The sequence below is a fragment of the Nannobrachium achirus genome (assembly GCF_963921795.1).
Source record: "Nannobrachium achirus genome assembly, chromosome: 20".
Lineage (NCBI taxonomy): Eukaryota > Metazoa > Chordata > Actinopteri > Myctophiformes > Myctophidae > Nannobrachium > Nannobrachium achirus.
Genome location: NC_137827.1, coordinates 20,197,558 through 20,219,672, shown reverse-complemented (window position 1 = coordinate 20,219,672; position 22,115 = coordinate 20,197,558). Strand labels below are relative to the sequence as shown.

At 43.3% G+C, this 22,115-nt stretch overlaps 1 protein-coding gene across 1 annotated transcript; it reads right to left on the bottom strand.

Moving 5' to 3' along the window:
* Positions 1-1,193: 1,193 nt before the first annotated feature.
* Positions 1,194-16,449, bottom strand: rps6kl1 (ribosomal protein S6 kinase-like 1; the record flags this gene model as incomplete). Its single annotated transcript, XM_080750887.1, has 10 exons — positions 1,194-1,304; positions 1,923-2,018; positions 3,706-3,788; positions 4,619-4,708; positions 5,409-6,878; positions 7,437-7,569; positions 8,944-8,991; positions 10,215-10,307; positions 11,766-11,890; positions 16,314-16,449. 10 exons carry the CDS (start codon positions 16,447-16,449, stop codon positions 1,194-1,196), a joined length of 2,385 nt encoding a protein of 794 aa, XP_080607013.1.
* Positions 16,450-22,115: the final 5,666 nt, after the last annotated feature.

Below are 22,115 nucleotides of genomic sequence, written 5' to 3'. Positions count from 1 at the left end.
CACCAACAATTTTTGATCACTTAAAGCAGTGGTTCTCAACCTTTTCAGGCCGCGACCCCAATATAATCATATTTTAACATTAAGCTTATCATCTGGGGACCCCCCTGGGGCTCACGACCCACAGGTCGAGAACCAATGACTTAAAGGACGACACCCCTGTTAACAGCCATATTTCATTCATGACTTGATTGACAAACATGTGGACAAGACATTTTTTGAAAATGGCAAATCTAGATCGGCTATGTATGGATAATAAAATGGGGCTTATTCGTTTAAATTGTTTAACATTTAGCTGGGGTTAACCCTGAAACGAAGACCCCACTTTGAGAACCACTGCGTGAACACATTTTTCTTCTGACTTCATGAATCTAAACTCGGTTTTCCGAGGCCAATAGATAACACTGTAGAAACAATGTTGAAAATGAAGTCGATGAAAGCATTTGTAAATATTATATACAGATATCAGGGTTAGGAAAGTATCACATCACAGAAAAGAAGAGGTAAAACTTTTATTGCCTAATGCCCTCATTTGCCAACTACCAGCATCTTTGGCAGATCGTCCAAAAAGTGTTAATGATCATTATTTGAGAAGAAAAGGCATCAGTTGTCATGCATGGTGATGAAGGAGTAAGGAATGTTTAACAACCCATTTAGGCCTAAAATTAGTGGATGCTTTAACTATTAAAAAAATAGCAGATATACAAGGTCACAGCGCGGCACCATCTTGGAAGGATTCAAAAGACACTTATAGAATCGGCTATATTTCAATAGTTAAAGCATAAAATAATGATACACAATAATGTGTACCCGTTCTAAATGGGTTAAACTGTACTGTACAATATAACAATGTTGTTTCACAACTCAAACCGTTGCCTTCCTGTGTCAAGAGTCCAGAGTCTCTTTCATACTGTAGGTGGAAGAAATACCATGAGTTCTGCTTCTGACATCATATAACTTTACCGTTGTCTTTGGGAAGCAAAAAGCACTGGGAAGCAGGGAACCAGACTTGCAGCATCACGAATGCCCATGTGAGGGCGCTCAGGTTAACCATTTTCTACTGGCTGTCCCTACTGTATGTTGTCATTATATACTGTATGTATAAGAAAACTGTCAAATCTTAGAAAATAGCGGATCTGCTATTTTAGCTGTTTTTCCAAAAACAAAAATGGCGTGGTCAGAGCAGAGGTGTCCAGCTAGCAAGACAACGCTTTCCAGGAGACGCAGCTGAAAAAGGGGTGACATTTGATGTCGCTCACTCCTCCTCCTCCAGAACCCAGGCGATAGCCAGCGTCAAACTGCAGCAACTAGGGAGGCAGACACAATACACCAGGGGTCATCGCCATGTTGGCTTGTGGTAGACATCTTTTCTTTTTCAAAATTACATTTTTGCCACTGGCATTCAAAATGACCGGACAACAATATTACCAGAAACACGTAAAGAGATAGCCCTGAATGACCATAACAGGTCTGTAACTCTTAAGTGTATGTACCATATTCAATACATGTAGTTGCATATAGTTGCTGAGTTGGCAACTACATTTATGTAATTACTAGCATAACATTTGCTTGCAGTAGAAGTAGAAGTATAAAGAGACAAAATGGATCTCACTAGCACTCATGCACAGTATTTGAGTATTATTTAAACCATGTAAATCTGGTAGGAGTCTCCTGCCAGAGACATTAGCATCTTTTCGCTGGTCGTCAAAATATTGGACTTGGGAATGTGACAAAAATTACAAAATCTTCATGAACTGAAGGCTTTGTGGGGTGTGTAAATGATATAGAAAATAAGCAATTTTTGGGGTCAACTACTCATTTAAGCATTCAACAGAAGAAAATAGCATAGATCAGTTTTTTTCAGCGAAAAGATATTTAATGTAGGCAGAAAACCGTATAGGGTTTAAAGTGGTTCTAGGCCTCACCTCGGTGAGCAGCGATGCGGCCGCAGGGCTCAGGTGGTCGGGGATGAACAGCTGGGTGTGAGAGTGGATCCCTGCAGGATGGAGCTGCCACAGGGGCTGCATGGGGGGGAACAGGACACTGGGTTAGTATGAGCTGCCACCGTGCCAGGCAATACTTCAAACATGTCACACATTCATGGGCTTTCAGTGGTGTAAAGCAGGGTTCCCAAACATTTTTGTCTCAGGGCACCCCATAAATATTGTTTTAATCCGAGGCACCCCTACATTGTAATTTTCACTCCCAGCACCTTATATTTATAGCATATCGTCGTTGTCGGGTGGAAACCTTGTATGTCCAAAACCGTTCGTTTTGTATTTATCATCTATAAAATGTACTAAACTAGTGAAAACAGCAGATCTACAAGCACACAACGCCTCGCATCGCGAGGCGTTGTGTGCTTGTAGATCGGCTGTTTTCACTAGTTTTGTGCGACAGTCTTGTATGATGAAGCAGGGCAAAAGACTTACACATTTGAAACTTGGTGATACGAGGTTTAAATAAATTCCAAATGATCAAATGATCTCGTGGCACCCCTGGACTGCCGTCGCGGCACCCCAGGGTGCCCCGTCACCCACTTTGAAAACCCCTGGTGTAAAGTAACTAAGTACATTGACTTAAGTACTGTACTTATTAAGTACAGTTTTTAGGTATTTACATGAGTATTTTTTCCATTACAATTTCCAATACTTTTACTTCTACTGCACTATATCTCAGAGGCAAATATTGTACTTTTACTCCACTACAATTAGATTTTTATTATGATTACACAACATAAATTAACAACTTCAGCCCTATATACAGTTCAGCCATTTGAAAATAGAACTTAAGTACTTTACTGTAAGTATATTCTGATACCAACACTTTTGTACTTTTAGGGTACGGTCACACCAAACTACCTATGAGAGTGGATTCCCCATTCCGCCAATGCATGAGAATGGAGCGGTTTCCTGCAAAAAAAAAAATGACTCCATTCCCATTGAAATGCATTAGCGGAATCGGGAATCCACTCTCAAAGGTAGTTTGGTGTGACCGTACCCTTACTGAAGTACATTTTGAATTCCAGACATTTACTTGTAATCGTGTATTTCTACATTGTAGTATTGATATTTTTACTTAACCCATTTAGGCCTAGGATTATTGAATGCTTTAACTATTGAAAAATAGCAGATATACAAGCTCACAGCGCTGCGAGCTTGTAGATCTGCTATTTTTGAAAAAGTCGTGAAAATGTGTGCAAATCTTTGAATATATGTAGCGAACGTTTGTAACTCAAATTTAGCTTCTGGGTGGTCCTTGGAACTATAATATTTTGAGATGCGGGTCCGTGGCCAAATACATATAATTTTGGTGGTCCTTCACATGAAAAGGTTTGAGAACCACTGACATAGTAGTCTCTCAAGAACAGACTAACTGAGCTCCAGTTAAGTGAAAAGGACCTTTTCTTTGACGATGGCTAAGCCAGATTGCTGACATAGAAACATACGTTTTTCAAATCTTAGAAGGATTCAAAATACACTTATAGAATCGGGTCAAAATTCTAATTTTCACGATTTAAAAAAAATAGCAGATCTACAAGATCGCAGCGCGGCACTCGGTGCCGCGCTGCAAGCTTGTATATCTGCTATTTTTCAATAGTTAAAGCATAAAATAATGATACACAATAATGTGTACCCAAAATGTGAGTACTTTTTCCACCACTGTAGGCTTTACTGTTTGAGATGCAACACATAAGGATCTTCTTACCATTCCTGTCAGAAGCTCAAATAACAAGGCCCCCAGGCTCCACCAATCACAGGCTTCTGTAATCTTGGACACGCCTCCAATCTCTGTTGGTAAATTAGATTCCATTATAATCGTGCAAATGTGTTTTTAATATTATTTGATGTGGTTTGTATTACTATGCCATCAATCTGGGAACCCATCAGCAAACAAATGATCTGTCTTGAGAGATCACTATGCCACATACCTGACCTAGCCTCTACCACCACTAGGTGGCAGGATTTATCAAGGAACCCAGCAGCTTTACAGTATCAAGACGTTTTGGTAACACTATTCTTAAAGCATATCTGGACCTATATAACATACTTATAATCATATATTGCATTATAATCTGCATATATTACTGTATAATTAGTGTGGTTGCTATAGACAACAAACTATTGTTTTCGGTCAGAGAATTATTTGACAGCAAAGAGAACCTGCTTTTTGTAAACCTTTGCACAAACATAAAAGTTAAGCTTTTGGTCATGCATCAATACAATTCATTTCCCAGTGGATTCCTCGCGACTCATGTCAGTGCAACCACAATTTACCAGAATTGCACCTTCCTAGTTACAGTTATAAGCACTCATAAGTACTCATAATGCTTTACAGTAATAGTAACACATTATAAAGCATTTTATATTGGCTTATAAGGTAAATTATCGTAATAATTCATAACTGCTGGCCTTGGCACACGATAATGCCTTTATTCTTCACCTTATAAGTCAATATAAATTCTTTATAATGTGTTAACGGTTATTATTATAAAGCATTATGAGTACATATGAGTGCTTATAACTGTTTCTGTGTCATAAGCAGATCACAATGCACTATAAGTATGTTTATGATACATTATAGACATTGGCTTTAAAGTTAAGTCTCACAGAATTCGTACCCGGTGCACAGTACATCTGTTCCATTGCTCTGGGGCTGATCTCTGACTGAACCTCGCTCCACTGGCCAAAGAATGACAGACACACCTTTCCTGGGGAGAAAGTACAGTATGTTATGTTTAACATTTAGAACGGGGTACACATTATTGTGTATCATTATTTTATGCTTTAACTATTGAAAAATAGCAGATATACAAGCTCACAGCGCGGCACCGAGTGCTGCGCTGCGAGCTTGTAGATCTGCTATTTTTGAAAAATCTTGAAAAATTAGAATTTTGACCCGATTCTATAAGTGTCTTTTGAATCCTTCAAAGGTTTTTTTTTGAAAAAAACGATGTTTCTATGTCAGCAATCTGGCCAGCCATCGTCAAAGAAAAGGTCCTTTTCACTTAACTGGAGCTCAGTTAGTCTGTTCTTGAGAGACTATGTCAGTGGTTCTCAGACGTTTTCATGTGAAGGACCCCCAAAATGATATGTATTTGGCCACGGACCCCCATCTCAAAATATTTAGTTCCAGGGACCCCCCAGAAGCAAAATTTGAGTTACAAATGTTCGCTTTGAAAATACATATATTCAAAGATTTGCATACATTTTCACGACTTTTTCAAAAATAGCAGATCTACAAGCTCGCAGCGCGGCACTCAGTGCCGCGCTGTGAGCTTGTATATCTGCTATTTTTCACTGGTTAAAGCATTCAATAATTCTAGGCCTAAATGGGTTAAAAATAATAAAAAAGTATCTGTCTTCTCCTTGTCCTTGCACAGACTGCTGTTCAGGAACAGGGGAACTCACCATTGCTGGTAAGCAGAATGTTTTTAGGGTTGAGGTCCCGACACAGGACTCCTTGCTGATGCAGACTCTCGAGGGCCAACAGGATCTGTGCCCCCCAGACCCGCGCCTCTGCCTCGGGGGTCCCCCAGCCCACCTGGCTGGCCTTCTCGCTGGCCCTGGGAGACATGGCGGGGAACCGAGGCAGGTAACACCAGCCGTCCACCTCGATGATCTGGTCTTCCTCCTGCCCCTCTGATTTCAGAAAAGCATCCATGTCTCCTCTCCTCCTCTGGGGCGGAGCCCCCGGACGATGGGACGGATACGGATCGCCGCCACTCGGCGGCCCTTCCCTGGCGGCCGGGCCGTTTTTCCCCCCAGGGCTCAGCAGCTCCCAGGCTTCCTCCACTTCCTCTCCTGGCTCTTTCGAGCGGGAGAGGGCTAGGGAGAGCCCGGGGCGCGCCCCGTGTTTCCCCCCAGTGCCGCTGTGGCAACCAGGGGCAGAGGAAGACTGGTTGCTCCCTAAGGCTGTGTCCGTGTCCGTGCACTCAGAAAACACTGCTCTGTCTGTGCTCTTGATGATCGGTATAGAGTTCCTTTCATCGGTCGTGGGACTACAGGTGATTTGCCCCTCTGCTCTGCTCTGTGGGAGCGGGTCCGCAGTGTTCCCAGGATATGAGGTGGTATCGCTTAACACGGGTCCCTCGAGAGGGCCGTTGGCGATCCACGGTGCCCTGCCGTGGATCTGGGTTTGGCAATGAAAGGGGATTTGCAAAACGGCTGGAGAGGAACTTGTTTGTGAGCCAGGACTCGTAGCAGTGTTTTCCACGCCCGTTGACCCTGCTTTATTTGTATGAGGTACGGTCTGTCCTTGAGTTCTATGTAAATCTGCGTCGGTCACTGCATAGGGGTTTATAGTCGTCAGGTTTTGCGCCGGATCTGCGGTCTTCCAAGCAACTTCAAATTCAGAGCTGCACTCTATCAGTCCCATTCCGGCTGTCTTTTTCTGAAACTCCGACATGACATCGAGAGCGTGACTGACGCGTGCGCACGCGAGCGGAAGAGCGGGCTTTTCCTGAGTTCCTAATGTCGTTTGCAAACACAGACTGGGGGCTGGTGGATGGATACGGGGGTTGATGTGTGTCTTTGTGGGATCAGAGAGCGACGTTGGCCGCTCTAGGCGAGCATAAAACGAGGCCGCGGAGCGCGTGTTCTGCAGACAGCCGGTCTCCTCGATGTAGGAATGGGTGCCGCAGCTCTCCAGACGCTGTTGGGTCTCGTACCACGAAGCATCGCGGCTGTCGTCGTTCTCCGTCTCTGGCAGGGAGGTCATGGCCGAGCTCCCTCTGTAGTTGTGCTGGTAGTCTGTGCTGATTGTGGGAGATGTGTGGCTGTTCTTCAGTTTCATCCCGTGCTGGATGGGACCCAGGCTTTCTCTGTGCTGCTTCGCCCTGTCGCTCCGCACCTTGTGCAGTTTGGAGAAGAGCCTCCCACCTGGGAGAGTAAAGACAACATCTATCAATTGAACAATGGTGGCTTTTTGTTGCTGTCCAGTATTTCTTTAGGTCTGGTAACTGGTGTTATCACGTACCTAGCCTTTACTTGATCTGGGTAAGAAGTATCCTAGCGCATGCAAGGTAAGAGGGATGATAAAAGGACTGGGACTATATGATAAGCTTGTGCTGATCATGAGTTGCTCTCGAGGTTATAGGGAGTCATAACCTCAAGTGCAGCTAAAGGGGCAATGGTCCCCCCAGGTAATGGGATAAACACAGTGGATCAGTGGTGCATCTACAAGCACACACAGGGCAGCAGTGGCTCAGGGGTAGAGTGGCCGGTAGATCGATCCCGGGCTCCCCCACAGTTAGTGTCGAAGTGTCCTTGAGCAAGACTCTGAACCCCTTATTGCTACAGATGTGCAGGTTGATGCCTTGCATGGTTTCTTCCGCCATCGGTCTGTGAATGGGTGAATGAATGTATTGCACAATCTATGTAAAGCACTTTGGATAAAATATATAAATGCACCATTTACCATTTACACACCGTGCTCACCTTGAACATGTTCCAGGTGCAGGTACACAGCATCTTCACTGACATAATACCTCAGTAGCTTCACCATGTAGGGAACCCCCTGGGGGATGATGGTTGGCTGGTCTCTGCTCTCCCAACTCGACTTGGCCAGGCTCTACGAGGAGACACACACACGCACGCACACACACACACACGCACGCACGCACGCACGCACACACACACCAATGACCAGTGTCCGAGTATAGGTTTTGACACAATAAATAATAAAAAGTGTGTCATCATTTTATGGCTAACTGCGTCAACTTGGTTTCCATTAGGATACAGTATAGACTGTATAGTGTATAGCATGGCAGTGCGGTGTAGTTTGATGTTGGCTAGAAGCAGGTAACGCCTGTAATTAATTGAGCTGATTGTCAGTCAGCTCTATCCTCCCATTTTAGAGGCAGTCTTGACTAGATTAGAAGATAATGCACTTTTGTGCAGTAGCATAACACTGCTTGACTGACTCACTGAAAAGGGAATTAAACATACTGGCAGTGGTAGACAAAGTGTATACTCAAGTAAATACTCAACAAAATTATGAAGTACATGTTCTTGTTAATATCAATGCATTGCTGTATTTCCCCCAAAACAATTAGGGGCTAATTGTCTTGCTAAGGGACACTTGACAAATAGACCAGGATCAGGAGGCGAACCAGTCACCTTTTGCTCATCAGACAGCTTCTCTAACCACTAAGCTACAGCTACCTAGCCTGGCTCCAGCCAATAGACCCGCCCACTCTCTGAGTGAACTGCATCTCTTGTCGAGTCGGAAATCAGGCTAACAGCTACCCGCTACAAATGGTGGTACAGTAGTTCTGATGCCCTGTGTTTGAATCTGATTCACATCTCTGTCATCATCTCTCTCCACACTCCTTGTTCTCTCTTTCCATGCTTTATACTATGAGAGCAAAATGAACTGCCTCTTTCCGCATGTTTCTCTGGTTACTGAAATTGGAGGTGCATTGTCTGTATGTTAAGGGGTGAGGGCAGAGGGCTTTTAGATAGATCAATGAAGACACACACTCAGGACTCCCATTAACTGGGCTGTCACAGAATACAGGAGCTGGCTGGCTGCCACACAACCTCCCCCAGAACATCTGTGCTCCCGGTTGATAAAAGGTTTGTCTGTGGATGCTACATGTACTCATACATGGGCAACTTGCGGCCCGGGGGCCACATGCTCGACAGTAACAATATGCAATGTGGCCCACTGGAGTGAGTGTGGAAATATAGCGGCCCTCTTGTACCAGTGACCTCCCTAAGAGAAGAAATGTCAACATTTGTCAAAATGTAAAAGCAATGGCTGATCTACAAGTTTACAATGCATCACTTTGCAATGCTTTGTGAGCTTGTAGCATAGCGCTTAAGTGTTTTTAAACTGTTCCTCATGTTGCTGGGGACCCCCTGAAACCCCCTCAAGGAGCCCACGTTGAGCAGCAGTACTGTAACAAACGTAATGTCTTGTACGATAGAGTTGAGAACTCACCTTTACAACAAATGTCTCCTTATTGACCATGCTTTGGACAATCAAGACCTTTGGAGGAAAGAACAACATTTTCAGAGGTTGGAATATTTGCATAGTTCTTATTCTTTCAAAAGAAAAGGCATCATTTCTAAATTTTCTATGCAGTGTCATAATTGGTAAAACATTTCGAAAAGCATGGCATTGTTTACAATATCCAGTGATCACACACACATAAGATGGTTGAATATTTAACACTACGCGGTTGTTGTTGTTGTTGTGGTTGTATTGTTTTGTTTTGATGAAGATATCCGTTCATTCTGTGTGTTTAAAAGATTTTATTCCATAGAGGGACCTGTGGGGGGAAAGCAGTATGTGTAGTGAACGTTCCAGGATGATTTCTGCAAGAAGACGTTGAGGGCTGATTTCTCCCTCCTGCATTACTGGTCACCTGCTTCTAATGATATAAGGAAGTTAAAATATAAGGAAGGGAAACACGTGACCGAAGGGACCGGCCATGACGCTCCCATGGGTGCCAGAATGATGGAGCCGGCTATATCAGCTCATGAACAAACCTGGAAGAAACACTATTTATGAACGACTGAGACCTTTGTCATATAATCTGTTCAGGAATATAAAAGAAAATATATCAAAGGTATTTTTACAATCACTTGCTTTTCGATGTACAGCATAATTAAATAATAATAATAACAGTAAATAATAATCGTTTCTGTCTCCGAAGTATCGCGAGATTTGGTTCACAGACAGGAAACGGTGGATAGTCTCGTGATACTGGCACCCATGGTGAGCTTCATGGCTGGACATGGCGTATCCCCGTTGTCACGTGATGTCCCTACCTCCTATTTACCTAGGGAAGTTCCAGGAAGTGAGGTAACAGGAAAAGCTACAGTATAAAAGGTTCCAGGAAGTGAGGCTAGACTCCATTTTGGCTGTGAAAGAGTGTTTGGTGTGATTTAAGAGACTCTTAAAAACCTACACCCTACACTGTCATCCAAATCAGAACTTTAAACCATTGAATATCGTGGATTATAAACTTTTAACTAAGATCTGAATAAGGGAAGCTTGGTCGAACTAATTAGAAGCTATTCTGATGGTGGATAACTTCTCCTGGAGACTATTGACAGCTGCAAAAACAGGTAAAATGGCGGGTTTACATTAAATCTTGAATAATCTTGGGCACCCGGACCGGTGTGTTGAAGCCATCATGTATGACTATGTATGACGAGACTGTAAGAACATGAATGTCCTTGTTGGGTGAAGGAGCACAGATGTACCTTATCAACGACCCCCACCACTTTACACATCTCCAGATCCTCCACAGGGGAACTCAGATGTCTGATTGGTCGGAATCTCAGGCTGCTGTAGCCCTGGGGACAGAAAACCATGTAGACATCAGCTATGGCTGAGCACAGGGAAGAGAGAAGTCACGTTTACATGCCTTGTTTTCTCATTATGAAAAACAAGTAATTTTGATGTCTATAACCTTCACATTTCGTTCTGTTGGGATTTGCAGTAACACTTAAATAGCTGCTACTACACAGCTAGAACTCTGTCGGTCGGTCACGATCATGTGCTTGTTTGATAGGTTGTGCATAAGACTGATATGATATATCATGAACATGAAATAGTCTTTATAAATATTAATGATGATGGGTGACATTCTTTGTTATGACAGTTTGACATGACATTGGGGGCATGGCAGTGGCTCAGAGTTCGATCCCGGTCTCCCCCAGAGTTGGTATCGAAGTGTCCTTGAGCAAGACACTGAACCCCTAATTGCTCCAGAGGTGCAGGTTGGTGATTTGCATGGTTTCCTCCGCCATCTGTGTGTGAATGGGTAAAACGCCTTGGATAAAGGCACTATATAAATGCACCATTTACATTAACCAAGCCAACCTGTCATAAACATGACATACAGTAGCAGGCCTACTGTATGCGTACTTATCAAACTTGATTTGGCAGCACAGGCCTTGGACTATCAGAGCGTTTGGTAACATGAATGGTAACTCCTGTGAAGGAACTTAAGGAAGTAACAATTGTCCCAACTTCTTGCCGTGCATATGAGCCTATTCAACATCGTTACCAGCTAAATAAATTGGATTCAAATAACTGCAACCCACAGTTGCATCTTTAACCACATGAATCCTAGAGAAAATAGCATATGTACAAGCTCACCTTGTAGATCGGTTATCAGGGGTGTAGCACCAAATTCTGGGCCCTGGGGACAAGGATTCACTGTGTGCTACCGTATTGTATGTCCTAGTAACTCGGTCCCACTAACAGCCCCGCCACCCCCGAAGATATGTGTAGGGCAAAAATAGGACGGGCCTAATATAGATCATAGGGTCTATATGTTAAGGTTAAGGAGGAACACAGACACGCACAATGTCACACGCAAGTCTGTACAGTACGTTACTACTCTCCCACATGCGACGTCGCGCCAATTCTTGGCTATCTAGCCAGTGATGCATATCGGAACAGTTAACCAATCTCAACAGTGCCTGTAGAAACATCCAGCTACTGGGGAGAGTAGTAACGTACTGTACAGACTTGCGTGTGACATTGTGTGTCATTTATTGCCCTTTTATGTAAGGCAAGAGGAACCTTGAAACCTCCTCATGGGGTTTTGAGGTGACTCTTGTCTTGCATAGAAAGGCATTTTAAGTCCAAAGCAGAATACACCAAAAGCACCCCGAAACCCCCCTCTGGCAGAAATGATTCAGAAGTGGCTTGAGAAACTATTATTGCACCCAATGTGACAGTGACTAATCGGCACGACTTGCTCTGGTGGCTTCATGTCAGTGAAGGATATTTATTTATCTTACCCCGAGATGAGTGCTTCCCTTTCCTAAGTTGTCCTGCAGATGTGAGATGAAGATCTCTTCAGCTCTTTTCAGATATTGAGTCGTCTTCCTTTTCACTGCTTCCCGACGTTCCTTGTTTGGATCCACTGTAAGAGTCAGTAGCATAATTATCACTTAAATCATAGCAATAAAATCACAGGCAGCCACCTCTAGACTCAATATAAATCTGACGATAGGGGGAAGTGGCCGCCGGTTATAAACACACTGACCATGTGATGGGCGTCGCAGGATTACTCAATTTCCTGTCTTCTACTGTGTCAACAATCAGGTGTTTTTTTTGTGTATCAATCACTGTTAATCAAAGTGGAAGTGCTTCAGTCAGGATAATGCCATCATGAACTTTGATGATGATTAATTCAATTAACTATTGGAGACCTAATTGTCCCAGTACTTGGGAGGCCAGCCTATGTCAGTACTGATGCGACACAGACATACAGATAGCCTACACCAGGGGTCTTTGACGTTTTCAGGCCAAGGACCCCCTCTACATATTGTATAAATGTGTGATGGAGATTCTCATCGATTTCATAGATTCATAGACTTGTTTGACACTTAACCACTTAAAATCTTAAATCGTCGATACTTAGCAAACTTGACCTTTCACTCTGTATACTTGCTCTGCTCTTTTTTACCTCTACACCAACCCCTCTTTACCTCTCTACACCAACCCCTCTTTACCTCTCAACCCCTCGCAGCGCGAGGCGTTGAGAGCTTGTAGATCTGCTATTTTTGGCTAAAGTTCTCCTCAGAGTATAGGGATGCAAGGGTTGAGTTGTTCATTTAAAATAATGATTCTATCACATAAGGATTTGGCTGCCCCCCTGTAGTAACTCTGAGGACCCCCTAGGGGTCCCGGAACCCCTGTTGAAGACCCCTGGCCTACACATTCCTGGAATTAATTCACAGACAGACAGACACAGAGAGATAACATGATTTTGTACTACTTCTTCTTCTTCTTTCGTGTACCATCGTCTTTGATGATTGGTTGACGACATTTAATTTCACAAGATTCCTTGTTACTTAGGGGAGGCCATGGGGCTGGCTGTCGTCTTCTCCCCCATGTTGACGTCAGCTTACTGACTACTGATGAACGACTGATTTAGAAGGCATTGTAGAATCAGCCTCAGGTCTTAACGGGTTAAACCACTCAAGCTGACAACAAGCTCCTGGGCTGGGGGTAAGACAGCTGACAGTGTAGAGATCAGCTCAGGAAGAGGTGTCAGGTTTCTGAACAGGGAGAAAGTAAAGGGGTTGTATACGAGGAAGATGGGGCCTAAGCTTAACATAGGAGGAAAATGAGGTTGCGTCAAACACTGGATGAGGATGACCATGGACATTCTTTGGAGCCGATCCTTTTTATCTGGAGAATATGATGTGTGCTTGAAAGAGCTTCTCAGTAATGTGACTACGTGTCGACAGGATCAAGAGGCAGAGGATCCTTCATCACTCTACTACTGTTTTTACCCAAATGTAATAAAAGGTTCATCTGTGATAAAAAAAAAAAAATCTAAATTTTTCATCAATTACATGAATTCCAAAATATATATATTTTTTAAAGTTGTGAAAACGGCAGATCTGCAAGCTGTGTTGAGGTCTGCTATTTTCATTAGTTTGGGTCCCAGGCGAAGATCTAATCTCTCTTTTGGGTCTTGAGCTAAAAGGTTTGGGAACCATGTTCTAAAATGATCGATATAATCCAGAAATCAATTTGAGAAAAAAACGTCTCCACTGACGTCCAGAAAAGCTGGAACGTTTTCCGTCCAGCTGGGAACAACGCAGGACGTACTGTAACAAGATCAAGATCAATGCTCGGTTGTTTTGAGGTATGTGACTGATGTTGTCAATGAGAGGCTTGTCACAGTGTCCACTGATAGTCCTTTGTCAAGTTGCTAAAAGAGATCCTTGAGCATTTGACACTGGACACAAGCCTGTGTATTGGAAATGCTGCAGATGGGGCTTCAAACATGCAGGGGCAGTACAGAGGCTTTGTTGCATCCCCCCCCAACCATGTGCATGCATGCATGGTGCTGTGCACATGTCCTCTATGTCTGCCTGGTACCAGTCAGTGACTGAGAGTGGATCACTGTTTGATCTCCTCAGTGACACACACAGCAGTGTTTTATCTGCAGTGGTGTGTAAAGTAACAAAGTACATTTGCTCAAGTACCGTACTTAAGTACACTTTCGTGTTGTTTGTATTTCCAATTTTCAATGCTTTTACTTCTACTCTCCACTACTACTGTACTTTTACTCCACTACTTGACAACATTAGTTACTAGTTACTTTGTAGATTTAGATTTTCATAACTAAACATACATTAGCCACTTCAGACCTATATGTTTCGTGTTGTTGTTTCGGCCATTTGAAAATAACAGATCTACAAGCTCACAATGTGTCGCGATTGTGAGCTTGTAGATCTGCTAAAGATGAGCCTATGTAAATGGTGCATTTATATAGCGCTTTTATCCAAAGCGCTTTACAGAGATTGTGCATTACATTCACGCACACATTCATACACCGGTGGCGGAGGAAACCATGCAAGGCACCAACCTGCTCACCGGGAGCAATGTGGGGTTCAGAGTCTTGCCCAAGGACCCTTCGACATTAACTCAGGGGGAGTCCGGATTCGAACTGGGAACCCTTCGGGAACCCTTCGTGCTCTAATAACGGTTTCTCTACCCCTGAGCTATGCCGCCCCACCCCTGAGCTATGCCGCCCTACCAGTCAAACGTTTGGACACAGCTCTCATTCAATGTGTGTGAGAAGCTGTGTCCAACGCTTGACTGGTAGGGTATATGTATATACCGTAGTTGTATACATTTGAACACTTGTGAAACAGGATATTCTTCGTAATGATTTTTTTCTTTAGTACTTTCCGGACTTGTAACAGAGTATTTCTACCTTGCAGTATTTGAGTACTTTTTCCACCACTGTTTATCTGAGAGTAATATCAGAGTGAATCTGTGAGAGGAGAGCCATAACAAGATACGAGAGCCTAGGAGGTTATGGTATAACAAATTCTTGATCAGCTATTGAGGCCATCAACCGAAGGTTTTTGACACATTTGTCATTTCTGGATCCCTAAAAGCTCCCCTTGAACTGAACCAGTGCTCTCCCTAAATACGTATTTGAAGACATGAGCAAGTTCCTGGTGAAATCTGCTAGCAGGGCAATGGATAACAAGCTGCAGCCGGAGCTGAAAAGCTAAGCAGGCCAGTGGGACAAGCTGATAAATCAACAAGCTGCAGGACAGTGAAGGATGCACCCGATGGAAAGAAGAGGACATGGAAATTATCAGTAAAAGCTGCGCCTCAAAGCTGCTATCAAATTCTCCAGAGATTGAACAAGCTCACAGGTGCATACCTTGTACCTTGCATACAGGTTTTTGCTGACACTTTAAATAACCCAGGTGGCCCGATAATATCCAACCCAAAAATACACATACAGTAAAGCACACAGAGCCTGTCTGCCTTCATGTCACTGAAAAGAATGTTTGGACACAGACACTGTTATTGACAGAGTTGCAGAGGAGAGTGAGCAACTGAGGAAACTGATGTTTATACGTAGTAAGGTGAGATGAAATGACTGATATTATAAACATATTCATAATAATGTAGCAGCTTGTTATACTAAAGATAATGTGATCATGTAACTCATTATCCCCCCTAAAGGTTGCCCACATGTGTTTTTAAGAAAAGCTTTTAACTGAGTGCAGGCTAAGGCATCCTTATTTATAGGGAATTTACAATTGATGCAACTCTGTTTAAATTGGCTAGAAGACACTTATCATCTGAATCTATAATGTATACAGTAATTGACCATGTCTCATCTCTCTCTCCATCTTAGGATACCATTGTTGGTGGTGAGGGTGTTCACAGGGCCATGCAGCCCTTTTCACACCTATTACGTCTCTCTACACATTGGGACAGAAATGCAAGGGCTGTTTTGTTGTTGTCCCAGTCCAGCCTTGGCCATGAGTGATCTGGTACTGTCATAAATGTAAACATGTGACTACAGGTAAACATGTACAACAATGTAAACACATACACACCTGCATATGATGCTAATGTTTCTAAAAGAACATGTACACACGTGTAGACAATGCCCTAATGTTCTAAGAATCAAGTATATACCTGCTATCACACACTATCTGTATGTATACTAGGTATTTATCTTAGTTTTATTTAACCTGTTTCTATCTCTTTACATTCTGCTCTCACTCTTCCTGTGTCCTCTCCCTTCAGAAGTAATACTACAAAATGATGAAGCATGCACAAAAAAAAAAAAAAAAAAAATCACCCGCAGTAAACCTGTGGTGTGACAAATACAACTTTGCTGTCTTATCTTTTGGCATTTATGCCGTCCATGAGGTGAGCCTTTACACAAGCCGATAGTTTATAGCTGTGTGGTGTGATAAAAGACATTCGAAATGCCGCGTTAAACATAAACTAGTCGTCAAGCACGTTGACATGAGACAAACAAACATGGAGAGAGAATGTGCACTACTTACACTGCACCCCGTTGAGCAGTAGGTCTACTCCGTTCTTGTAGTAGCTGAAAGCGGCCTCATAGTCCTCGTTGACCTCGCGGTCCAGCGCCATGCGGATCTGCTTGGCCGCCTCCACCAGGTAGTCTCGCTTCGCCATGGTGGCGGTCCTTGTTGGGCCCGGTTACGTTCCGGGTGGGCCTGAGGTGAGCATATGGCACATGCAACCAGGTTAACACGGTAAAATCTGAGTGTTCGTTTGACTCCTCGATCCTGGACACCTAACCGTGTGTACATTCAGATCTTATGTGTACAGTAGCTAGCTGTGCAGGTATTCTCAATAAAGAGAAACGGGAACAGAAAACAGAACTGACAACACAGCTCTGGTTCAGTTCTTTTCCACTATATTGTTGGTTTAAGGCAGAAAGCTTGTATCTCCATATTTCAACCTTTTATGTTTTATTTAGTACATTGGGTCTTCAACAGGGGGTCCCCAGAGTTACTACAAGGGGTCCTCCAAGTCTTTGAGTGATAGAAGGTTTTTTTGTGTCCATATTCTGAGAACTTTAGGCAAAAATAGCAGATCTACAAGCTCACAACGCCTCGCACTGCGGGGCGTTGTGAGCTTGTAGATCGGCTATTTTTGGCAAAGAGCTTTGGTGTAGAGAGGAAAAAGGGCAGACTAAGTACAGAGTGAAAGGACAAGTGTATTAAGTATTGATGGTTCAAGTGGTTAAATATCTGAAAACACAAATCTGACATGAAACTATATGGAATGAATCTATGATAAGGTTGTGGGGTCCCTGCTTCATCTCTCTCTCAACTAAGGGGTCCTTGGCCTGAAAACATTGAAGACCCCTGATTTAGTAAATTAAATAAAGCCCTACTTGAGTGTGAAGCCCTATATGAGAGTGTGAACAGTTTTGGACATAGAAGGTTTCCACCCGACACCAACGATAATCTCCCTCATGAGAAAGTAATCGTTTCTGTGACTGAAACCCACCTTTGCTCCCTGCTCTTATCGACAGTGGCATTATTCATCTCTGTGTCTTGTCAACAGGGCTCAGAGTGTGTGTCTGCCTCCCCGCGATCTCAAGGCTGAAGTCTTTATTGGCGAGCATGTCGATCTAAGCCGCTGTAAAGAAAGGAGAGAAAGAAAGAGTTAACCTTCAGGCTAGAACAGGAAGTGAGTAGAAGCTTGCGGTCACAACCGATCAATGGAATGTGCCTGCAGCTGCGAACAAACGCACATGATGACAAGGACATGACTCAGAGATGCTATAGTTGTTTTGCCTCTACATTTAATGTCACAAGGCTCTTTTACATAGCCTATTGCAGCACAAGAAATACTTAAAATATGCTTTTGAAGTATTTGTCTTGACAGCAGTCTATATAGCCTAGCCTACCTACATTATAATATCTTATATAATACAATAGCCTATATAATTTGCAAACACATGTTTAGCCTACATGCAGACAGCACATAGGCCTATATCACATATGGGATATCATTATCAATTAAACAAATAGGCTAAATGGTCTGTTCATATATTAAAGACTAATTTGATGATAGCCTATATTTTGATTATAACTTAGATCATTAGACTACTGGTAGGCCTATACTACTCATGAAAGAAGATATTCTAAATCAGTAGCAGACAGTCATTTATTGAAATAAAACGGAGTAACCTATTCCTATTCCCTGTTGTCAGTGAAGCATTGAAATAGAAAGATCAACATCATGAATACAGTGAGTACAGTAGGCCCAATGGAGGCAGCGACGTCTAGCAGCGTGATTCCTCATTCACGCTCCTTCGTACGACGGTGTCGCGCGGCGAAGACAGCCGATCTACAAGCTCTCAAAGCATCGCGGACGCGACGCTTTACATAGCCTATTGCAGCACAAGAAATACTTAAAATATGCTTTTGAAGTATTTGTCTTGACAGCAGTCTATATAGCCTAGCCTACCTACATTATAATATCTTATATAATACAATAGCCTATATAATTTGCAAACACATGTTTAGCCTACATGCAGACAGCACATAGGCCTATATCACATATGGGATATCATTATCAATTAAACAAATAGGCTAAATGGTCTGTTCATATATTAAAGACTAATTTGATGATAGCCTATATTTTGATTATAACTTAGATCATTAGACTACTGGTAGGCCTATACTACTCATGAAAGAAGATATTCTAAATCAGTAGCAGACAGTCATTTATTGAAATAAAACGGAGTAACCTATTCCTATTCCCTGTTGTCAGTGAAGCATTGAAATAGAAAGATCAACATCATGAATACAGTGAGTACAGTAGGCCCAATGGAGGCAGCGACGTCTAGCAGCGTGATTCCTCATTTACGCTCCTTCGTACGACGGTGTCGCGCGGCGAAGACAGCCGATCTACAAGCTCTCAAAGCATCGCGGACGCGACGCTTTGAGAGCTTGTAGATCGGCTGTCTTCGACGCGCCGTCGGGTCGTGCAGGCTTGATCAAAAATAATCACAAAACACTAAACAGAGCCATCTTTCTCATCCAGCAGCACCATTCCTTTTTACTCCTCGAACAATTCTTCCAGGCTCCATTCCACGTCCTAGATAGCAATGCTATTACCATATTGCATAGAATATATCAACATAATAACAGCGCTAAATAGCGCAGTACTCGCAGATTATTTGAACAAAAAAAAAAGACATTCACGCAAACGCACGGTACCTGATATGAGGCCGCCGCCGTGCCATCATCATCATGGATCGCATCCCATGCATGCATGCATGAATGAATCCATCCATATTCCATCCAGCATCCAGGCATCATCCTCATCCCCCGCCCTGCATAGCATCAGCATCAGTTACAGTAGCAGCAGCCTGAAGACACGCTTGTCTCCTGCTTGAGCAGGGGAGGAGGGGGGAGGAGCAGGCTGGGGCTTCCTATTGGCTGAGCGTGATGTCACTAAAGGGTACCATTTAATGCCATCCCCTCCGTCCAGCCAGATGCTGGTACATTTAAAGAGGCAGTGGGAGGGTTATGGGTTCTACTTTGTCTCCCTTACACAAGCTAGGTGTTTAAAGGAGTAGTTCACCCCCAAAATGACTTTTTTTCTATTGATTACTCACGCCATGGAGACTTGAGTTCAATAATATTTTTTAGTTTTTTGTCGCATTCCTAAGAATAATTTGATTACAATAAATTCACCCCCATTGATTCCGGATGGGGACCCAAATGCATTTGGGTCCCCATCTGGAATCAATGGGCTACAAAGAATCTCCTCAAATTCGAGTAATCGATAAAAAAAATCTTCATTTTGGGGGTGAACTACTCCTTTAATGTGTTGTTTTTTTAAAGCACTGATTCACAAACTGGGGTCCGGGGACCCTTAAGGGGGTTCCAGCCTAGGGGCCCAAATGCATGCAGGGCTGTGCCCAACCTAAAATATTGAATCAAATGAAATTGCTGATCTGATATAAGCTCACAACACTCAGGATGCCATGCGTTGTGAGCTTGTATATCTACAATTTTTTGAAAATAACTCGACTTGAAACTTTTTGAATAATTTTGGACATTTTAACAGAGATCATCTGTTATGGGGTTCGCTGGCACATACTAGATGGGGGCCAAATAGCATAGATTTAGATAAATTAGATATATCAATTTGGGGTCTTTGACGTGACCCCCCCTCTCCTTTTTTTGGAGAACCACTGTTTTAATGTTTGTTCTTGGTGGTTTTGTTTTTAATCATTACTAACAAAAAGCACAGAACTTTGTAGCAGCTTCATGTGGGCGCTGAAAAACATTTTCACATTTTGATCATCCCTACTGCAAATATGTCAGAATATCAATGCAAAACAAATGTAATCTCTAATAATGTGCTGTGACTTGGTCCTCAGTATACCAGATGGAGACAGGCTTTTATCAGCGCACAAAGAACTGTCCCCCTGGGGACTGCTGGCTTTTAGAGAGGGATGGGGAGGGGGTGGGGGGGGGGGGTGTTCCCCCCACCACAGACCCAGGGAGAGGAGGGGGTTGAGGATGAGGAAACAGACACAGGGAGGCTAATGTATCAGATACGGCAACCTTACCCGAAACCAGGATGGGAGGGGTTTGATTCACCAGAGGGATGAGTCATAGTGGACTCATCCCACAAATTTGACTCTGAATTCAGTTGAACACTGAGGATTATTATTAGGGACGTGCAGATAATGTTAGAGATGCAGGGGCTGAAATTTCTAAAAGGGCCTTTTGGTGAAAATAACAGACCTCCAAGCTCACAACTCATCGGCCTGCGACGCGTTGTGAGCTTGAAGATCGGCTATTTTCGGTGCTTGATACCAATCAAGTCAATATTGGAGATGTGGTGTCCGGCATGGATTTCCTACATAGAGGGGGCAGAGAGGGAGAGTATGGACAAGGCAATTCTCTTGAATGCTGCCTTCAGGTATATGGCATGGAAAGAGGGCATTTGCATTTCTTTCACCAGAGTAAAAACGTCTGGAGAGGGCACTTTTTTACAGATGGATAAAAGGGCAGGGGCTCAAGCCCCATTTGATGTCTATGTATGTGCCTGATTATTAGTGTGGTTTTCTGTATAGGCGACACATAATAGTTCTAGCCCAGCTTTCTCCTCATTTTAATGACATCCCATCAAACATTCAGACATATTTTGATTGTCGGGACATTGTTATAATGATCATGTAGAAAAGTCACATTGCACAGCAACCCCACCCCCCTGGCCCTGGCCCATCATGGACTGCTCCACCTGCTACACCTGCTCCCCCTCAAACGCAATCAGTGACTGACTATATAAACTGCCTTGTGCACTCACTCGGTTGTCAGCAGCCCAAGAGAAAACACCCTCAGAGCCCTGTCTGTCTGGCCAAGCCTAGTCATGCGTCAATGATGTGAGTTTGTTGCTATTGATGTTTTGCCTTGTTTTGCCTTGTAGTTGTTTTAATCATGTTGCCTTGTTTATTGGTATTTGCTATAATGACCGTTGTATTCATGATGTTGTATTCATTGGTTATTGTAATTGCTAGATTTATATCGATGAATTGTGTCAATGCAGTAATCATTGAACTAGTAATGTTTGTTTGTATATTATATTATTATATTGAATTGTATTATATAATTGTATAATCTAATGTATTATATAATTGTATATCTTATCTAATGTATTATATTTTCTGTCTTTATGTCTTTATAGAATAAAAACCATGACAATATGGAAATACCTTCTCTACAATGGCTTTCTTACTGAAGCTCCATGGCAGTGTTAGAAACTCCTTACTAGCCCTACACCTTAGAAACCAACCCCTACTTTACATGGTCCTTCGACGCCGAGAATAGAGCATTGCCATGGCTGAGCCTAGCCTGTATGAGCTCGTCACCTATCGGCTAAACAACCCGGCTAACCCGAAAACGGACCAGGAGTGGACCGAGTGGTTTGAGGAGAGCAACAGGATTTATGAACTCATGTTAAACGAATCCAAGACCAGGCCCACCAAGACCTCTACTCCACCATCCAGGCCGACTCCTGCCTCGCCTCCAGTTCCCCGGGCGCCACCTTCTGCCTCGCTTTGCAAGACTCCTACTCCTCCTCCAGCAGCTAGGCCTCCTGCTCCCAAGGCTCCTGCTCCCAAGGCTCCTGCTCCCAAGGCTCCTGCACCTGCTCCCAAGGCTCCTGTACCTGCTCCCAAGGCTCCTGCTCCCAAGGCTCCTGCACCTGCTCCCAAGGCTCCTGTACCTGCTCCCAAGGCTCCTGCTCCCAAGGCTCCTGCACCTGCTCCCAAGGCTCCTGTACCTGCTCCCAAGGCTCCTGCT